The 7,022-nt window shown below is 48.6% G+C and overlaps 1 protein-coding gene across 1 annotated transcript; it reads right to left on the bottom strand.

Moving 5' to 3' along the window:
- Positions 1–2,706: 2,706 nt before the first annotated feature.
- Positions 2,707–5,654, bottom strand: LOC102896719 (macrophage-expressed gene 1 protein). The gene is made up of 2 exons (XM_006918795.2): positions 4,143–5,654; positions 2,707–2,844 (listed from the first exon to the last, which is right to left on the bottom strand). Exons 1-2 carry the CDS (start codon positions 5,652–5,654, stop codon positions 2,707–2,709), a joined length of 1,650 nt encoding a protein of 549 aa, XP_006918857.2.
- Positions 5,655–7,022: the final 1,368 nt, after the last annotated feature.

The following is a 7,022-nucleotide window of genomic DNA, read 5'->3' as shown; positions in this document are numbered from 1 at the left end:
TGAGTTCTGATGCTGAACTAGATGCCCTGCATTTAGCCGCTTACTTAATCCTCACAACGCCCCATTGCACTTGATGTTACTCTCATTGTCACTTGATAGAGAAAAGAGCTGAAACTCAGAAAGGTTAAATGACTCACCCAAAGTTGCAGAACAGAGAACTGGCAAAGCTGGTGTTCAGACTGAGGTATTTGGGTGTACAAGCCAACCTTTTTCTTTGCATTACTATTACATGACTTAGCACATTGCATATTTGTGTGCATGCCTCTCTCATGCTAAAGTGTGGGCTCCATTGAAGGCTGGGGCTATGTCTTCCTTGGCATAATGTAGATGCTCACCAAATGTCACCTGAATGACGGGATGGAGGCAGGTAAAGATAGTGATAAAGGGAATGGAAGGTAGTATGTCCTGGGAGAGTGATTACTGCTTTAGATAAATTCTTCCCAACCTTTTTCACAGAAATGATGATGTTTGTATGACACGCTGGGGTACGCTGGAGGCAATCTGGATTCTAGGAGCCAGCTGCTCCAGGCTGGAGGGAACTGGACAGTGGTAGAGGGGCAGTCTGGCAGTCTCAGTCCCCACTTGGTTACCATAGTCTTGAAAGAATGAACACATCTTGGCTTCCGATGGACAGTGTGCTTCATATGAAGGGTTTACAAACTATTTCAGAAGCCAAATAGTAGATATTTTAGGCTCGTGTGCTGCAAGACCTCTGTTGTACCTATTCAACTCTGCCACTGTAACATGGAAGCAGTGAGAGATAATATGATAATAAGCCAATGAGTGTGGCTGTGTTCCAATAAAACTTTATTTACAAAAACAAGTGCCTAGCCCGTGAGCCATGTGTGCTGACCTCATATTCATATAAATATTATGTTTCAGAGCTTTGAGTCCTTCTCTCAGCCCAGTTTTAAATTTTGATGAAGTTGTAGGGGAGGCAGAACTTTACCTTTACTCATTTAGGTTTTCAGCTGGGACTCTTCAATAAAAAAAGACAGTATAACAAGAGAAAAGAAGTTTATTAAGGCATGCAGTGCACATCGTGCAGGAGAAACCAGAACCAACAGTAACTCAAAATGGTGGCTTATTTTTCCAGCCTTTATAGCATCTTCAACAAAGAATATATTTGTAGAGAAACGACAGGAGAAAGGAAAGCTTAGGCTTCCGAGGGCGGCCAACTATGGAAACATAAGTAAACTAAAGGAATAAGGTTTGTTTACAGATTCCTTTGATGTCATTTCTAGGTTGATAAAAGTCTGTCTTCAGTAAAAGTAGAATTTATAGCTTTCCTTTAGGCAGAAAAGGGGGAGCTTTTTGGTGTGTTTGCTGCCTCTTAATTGTGTTTTGCTCAAAATAATTTGTATGTCAAAGAGCATATTTTGGGGTGACATATTCTGGTTTCCTTCAAAGTCCAATTTATTAACTTGTTCTTTTGGTGTCATATCTAAAAATCTTTGCCTAACTCAAGGTCACAAAGATTGTTTGCTATAATTCCTCCTTCAGTGTTTTTTATCTTCAACACTTTGGAAAGGGTCATTCCTCTTAGGAGCCCATAATGAATGAATGAATGAATGAATGAATGATGTAAATGCCTTGCCTTTCTTACCTCCTACTCTCTCTATCTTGGACTCCCCAAACTATGAAGTTTAGAAGATTTTCCTTGAACCCCAGTCTGAATTTTGAGCTCCCAACCTTGCTGATTTGTCTGTCTATAATTTACTGATTCCCAACCGTTTGATGTTGAGACACATTATTTTTATAATATATACACACCTCACTTCTATTTACACCCCTAACTTGCTTTTTAAAAAACCCATCAATTAAATATAAAATTAGTTTTCATTGTTAAATTTTCAGGATACCCAGGACTATCTGGGTTTACGACAGTTCCTCTCTAGGAAGTACAGAGAACAATCACTAGAAAAGATGGGTTTGGACCAAGCCTAAGCCTAGAGATATGAGATTGTGGCTGAGATAAGGAGGGGCTCTGAGGTTTACCAGGCCTTTCCTTGTAAGTCTCCTTCCACAATGCCTCAGCTCTATATTCATTTCTCTTTATTAAAATATATATATATACACACACACCCATATATGTCTATATATGGTGCTTTGTGCAAATACATACTTGTAAGATAAATTTTTGAAAAAATGAGTCAATAAAGAGGGAATGCAAAGGCAGAAAAGTTAGAACTAAAATCATGTTTAGCAACAAAAATGTTGGAGAAGGGGCCAAAATTTGGGTCTAAGCTTTCTAGAAGTCAAAAGAAAGAGGAACACCTCTTTGTTTTACATGACTTACAGTGTCCACAAGGTAGCAACAACCCAGTTGTCCAAGAGAAGCCTGTTCCAGGAGAAGACAGTGTGCAATATCGCGACAGCTGGGATCAGTTTCCGCAGCCTCCCCTCCTTCCCCCCCTACCCCCCCACTGTTACTCAGAGCTCTCAAATGAATGTGAGGACTGGGCAATCACACCAGGCTGTCACCTCCCCCTTTCCCACCCCTTTTATTTTTAGCTGTCTACTTACCTAGAATATTTTGAGACGATGAAAACTGAGTTTTATTCATCTGAGTATTTATTCAAGCACTTAGAATGGGAAAAACAAGGCTTAAAGCTGGTTTATTAATGAAATAATAATACATTTGAGAATCCAAGAAGGGCAGATACCCTAAAAGGATTTGGTAGCTGGGTCTTACCACCTGGGGCCTCACAAGGCCTCTTCTGATTTTCTTCCATTCGGGGAACTTGTAGAATGTCTCAGATGTTCTGCCTGCTGCTGAGCTGTAGAAATAACTACGATGAGCACAACACCATCCTTTTCCCACTCAAAGAGCTCATGGTCAAGCTGGGTAAAGAATTCACGCAAAGCAACACCCTCATAGTAACATGCTGCTAAAGAGACAGAGCTGAATTCTTCCTGGAGAATGAAGGTGCGTGTGAAGGTAGGGAGAGAAGGGGGTAAATTAAAATGTATTTTGTGGGGAGGTGGCAATGGAACTCAGTCTTGATTGATGAGTACGATTTCTCAATAGGCAGAAGCCCAGCCAGGAACTGACTGGACGTGGAGATCCATGTGTGCAACACACTGGGTGTGTGTGTCATGGGGACCAGCTAGCTGGAGATCAGGGTGACGAGGTGGGTCAGCCCAACGGCAAACAGTCACCTATGGAAGTGGAGTGACATATGTTCTGGTCGAGATGTTCTATATAATGATTAATAGTGCCTCCTTTCGGTAGTGACAAGAGTCCAGATTTGGACTTATAGGGTGATCTGTTCTGCCTTCCTTTTTTTGTATATCATGCCCAAACCTTCCATTATACCCTAATTTCCACCTCTTCTCTCTCTCGGCAGGGGAGCTCAGTGTCATATAATTTGGGGCTATTTCAGGAAATGAATTGAGACCATTCAGTCGCTGTAGAAAGGGTCCTCCCAGGCCAGAATGGAAGAAATCTGAAAATGCGCCTGGCTGAGCCTAGTCCGATCCCATCTCAGGAGCCGTGACAGCTCCCTCCCAGTTAGAATTTGTGTCCCTCATTTATTTTCTCATAATGTTTTGTTTGATGCTCTGTGATGTTTTCACAATGAATAATTTACATTTTCTGGGTGTCTGACCCACTCAGCTGTGAGTCATTCATCTTTGTGTACCCAGCACTCTGCTACTGCCGGCCTCCACACATCACAGTACATCACCGCCAGAATTATCTCCACACCGCGACAGCTCACGATGACAGGTCAGACACAGTCCTAAGGGATTTCCTTGCATTATCTCATTTAATCCTTGTAACTACTTATGACATTAGTCATACGATAATCTCCATTTTATATATGAGATTAGTTCTCAGAGAGGTGAGGCAATTTGCCTGTGGTCACAGAGCCGGTAAGCAGCTGTGCTGGGACTTGAGCCCAGGTCTATCTGATTTGATTTGGGGGTCCTACTCTGAAAGCAGCGGTAAATCAGACCCCGAGTGTTAATGTGATAGATTTCACATTTAGAAAGTCCAGGCTGTTCCATAGCGTTTTGTATCCATTAGCTTGTTTAATCGTCTCAAATAACCAGGGCATTTAACATGCTAACTCCATTTTATAGAGGACTAAACTGAGGCACGAGGAATAATAGAAGCCAATATTTGATCCAGATCAAACCCATTGCGGGTTTGGTTTGCCAGAGCTGTAGAGGCCTCCGAAGAGGAAGCCGGAAGCGACGGGCATGGCGGTCTGGGCGGGCACGCACCAGGAGGTGACCAGGCGCACCACGCTCTTGACCACGCGCGTGGTGCACACGTCATCGCAGCACTCTGAAAACAGATTGCAGCTCCTGCACTGTCTCTTGCACTCGGGGTGGGCCTGCGTCGACGTCTTCAGCTCTCTGTGCAGGGTGCTGGACGTGTAGCTGGCCGGGCACGAGGTGCTGCCCGTGAGCGGGTTCGCGACGTGATAGTTTTGACATAGGTTCTCGATGTCCTCCCCGGACACGGCCTCACACTCCTGGAAGACGCCGCCGAAGCTGAAGTTGGTGCGGCCGCCGGCGTCACACGAGCCGTCGTCCACGTTGGCCTGTGGGTTGAAGTCGGGCGACCCGCGCCGCAGGCAGCCGGGATGCACGTTGACCGCGTAGTAGCGGGAGATGGCCGCGTGCATGGCGCCCGCCACGCGGTGCACCGCGGGCTCCGGCAGCGCCTCGGGCTTGATCAGCGTCGGCAGGGGCAGGCCCGACCCGCCGATGGCCACCAGCCGTTTGCCAATGCTGTCCTGCCAGGACTGCAGCGTGATGCCGGGGTAGAAGGGGCTGCCCCCGTAGCTGCGCGTCTTGGGGGACAACGTGCTCTGCCTGTAGTCCTGGAAGTGCTGGCTCTGCTCCTGCCAGGAGGCCGAGGCCCCGACGTTGACCACTTTGAAAAACACGGCGGAGGCGGCGAGCGAGATGCTGGTCTTCTCGATGGCCTTATCGCTCATCAGGGCCCGCTTCACCTGGTCCTCCTGCACCAAGCTGGCCCCCACATCCACGTGCGTGAGGACGTGCGTGCCGAACCGAAGCACCAGCATCTCCGCCAGGTACTCGGCCTTGCGGGTCTCATTGTTCTCCAGGTGATCGCTGATGGTCACCAGATGCTGCCAAAAGGCAGGGTGTAAGTTGGGGATCTCCGGGGCCTTCACGGAGGAGATGTTATGGCGGACCTGCACCCTGGTCGTGACCGTCTCGTGCTCCAAGTCGTGCTTCTTGACGTTCTGGAAGTCGGAGGAGAACTTGCCATTGAGCATAGGGAGATAGGACACCTCGGCGTTGATGGAGGCCGCCCAGGTGTCCGTGTGACTGAGCCACTTGTCCATGAGCTCCACCACGCTCTCCCGCCACGGCACCACGTACACGTGGTCTGGGATCAGGTACTCGCCGTCGTGCGTGGTGTGACACTGTGAATAGTTGTGCCACAGCACCAGCCCCAGCTCCACGTTCCGCAGGTTGTCCCAGCCGCTTCCTGGCAGCGCCCCCAGCACTGACACGTTCGGCGCCTGCGTGCAGCCTTGGATGCCGGGTTCCCATTTATCCCCCGTGCCGCCACACACGGCACAAAGCAGGAGCAGGAGTGGGGCAAGGCACAGGGCCATGGCTGGAGGAGAGCTTCTCCTTGACAGCCTGCTGCCCCTCAGCTCCATCATGGTTCGGGGTTCTGGAGGGTAAGTCCTTGGCCTGGGAGCTGAAATATGCCCAGCCGCGGGACCGTGATTCAGCCCGACTCAGGCTCCTCCCCAAAGGAGCAGTCCCCTCCCCAAGACGCCTCTCGATGAAGTCTTCAAGAAAGAATATCAAGCTCCCTTAGCAAGAGCACCAAGGGGAGCGAACCCCAGCAGATTCCAGGCTTTGGGCTGGGCCAGGAAGAGATGAACAAGGCTGATGAAGAGTCAGTGCCTGAGGCCCCCCGAGAAGTCAGCTCTAGGAAGAAAATTACACCTTACCTATTGAGCACCTGATATTTTTAGTCATCACTTGTTCCTGGCCGCAGGATTCAGATAGAGTCCTGCTATTGCAGGTGTTAGGCACAGGGTGGGTGAGGAAGTGGCCCCAGGGGCACAGTCTGGAAGACTGGGCCTCTTCCCAGCTGGCCTATGGGCAGTGTACCTGGCAGGTCACACGTAGCTTTCACTCCAGGCTGATTTCCTTGTGGGCCTTCAGCAGATATTCCAAACATGAGCCCCTTCCCCAACTGGGCCAGGCTCAGGGCAGCTCTAAGAAGTGAGGGGTGGCTGTGCTGCCTTATGGGCAGGACAGAACATCTCAGTGGGATCTGAGCACACCTCACAAACGGTTCAGGGCCCAAGGATTTCCCTCCTGTTTTTCCTCTACGAGTCCCCTCCCCATGAGATCAGCAGCTGCTCAAAATGAGACCCTGGGCTAGGTGCTTTATAATCTCATTTTCACCTCTCCTTTTATACATTGGGAAACTGAGCCCCGGAGAAGTCAGGTAAAATGCCCAGGGTCACAGTTAGGGACATGATGGAGCCAGCATTTCAATCCAGGTCCATCTGAGCTAAAGCCCAGCTTCCATCCACTGTTCAGTGTCAGGGGCTTGGTTTTTATTCCTCCTAGGGCTTTTGCAGTTAAAGAAGGCTCCTGGACAGGACACATGGGATCACGACCCAGTGGCATCGCTCCGTGTTGGACCTGGTTGCAACTGTGAGCTTGGAGCAGAAGTCTTTTCTCCCCATCGTGCATGGGAGAGGTGGCAGTGTCCAGAGGTAGCAGGGTACAGATGAGCATGGTCTTCTTCCCTGAGCCCACTGCCTTATCTGTTACACCATGAGCACCATTCGAACCTCTTGAGGCTTGAGCTGTTGGATGTAAAATGCCCAGCAGAGTGCCTGGCACGAAATGAGGTTCAGTAACGTGGGTTAAGTGACTAGTTTGAGGTCTGGGTTTGCAACCAGATTTGTCTAAATCTAAAGCCTAATGCTCTTTCTACCACCATGTAGTTCCTGCCAACCCTTATTTGTACATTCTTTTGTGATAAAGTATGATTGATTTATCAT

Source organism: Pteropus alecto, unplaced genomic scaffold, assembly GCF_000325575.1.
Source record: "Pteropus alecto unplaced genomic scaffold, ASM32557v1 scaffold668, whole genome shotgun sequence".
NCBI lineage: Eukaryota > Metazoa > Chordata > Mammalia > Chiroptera > Pteropodidae > Pteropus > Pteropus alecto.
The sequence above is the reverse complement of the archived record's forward strand: the minus strand, read 5'-3'. Positions and strand labels throughout refer to the sequence as shown.

Coding starts and splice junctions, on each gene's coding strand:
- LOC102896719 (XM_006918795.2), bottom strand. CDS start 5,654: ATGATGGAGCTGAGGGGCAGCAGGCTGTCAAGGAGAAGCTCTCCTCCA. Junction 2,845..4,142: donor GCAAACCAAACCCGCAATGG/GTTTGATCTGGA, acceptor TTCTTTACCCAG/CTTGACCATGAGCTCTTTGA.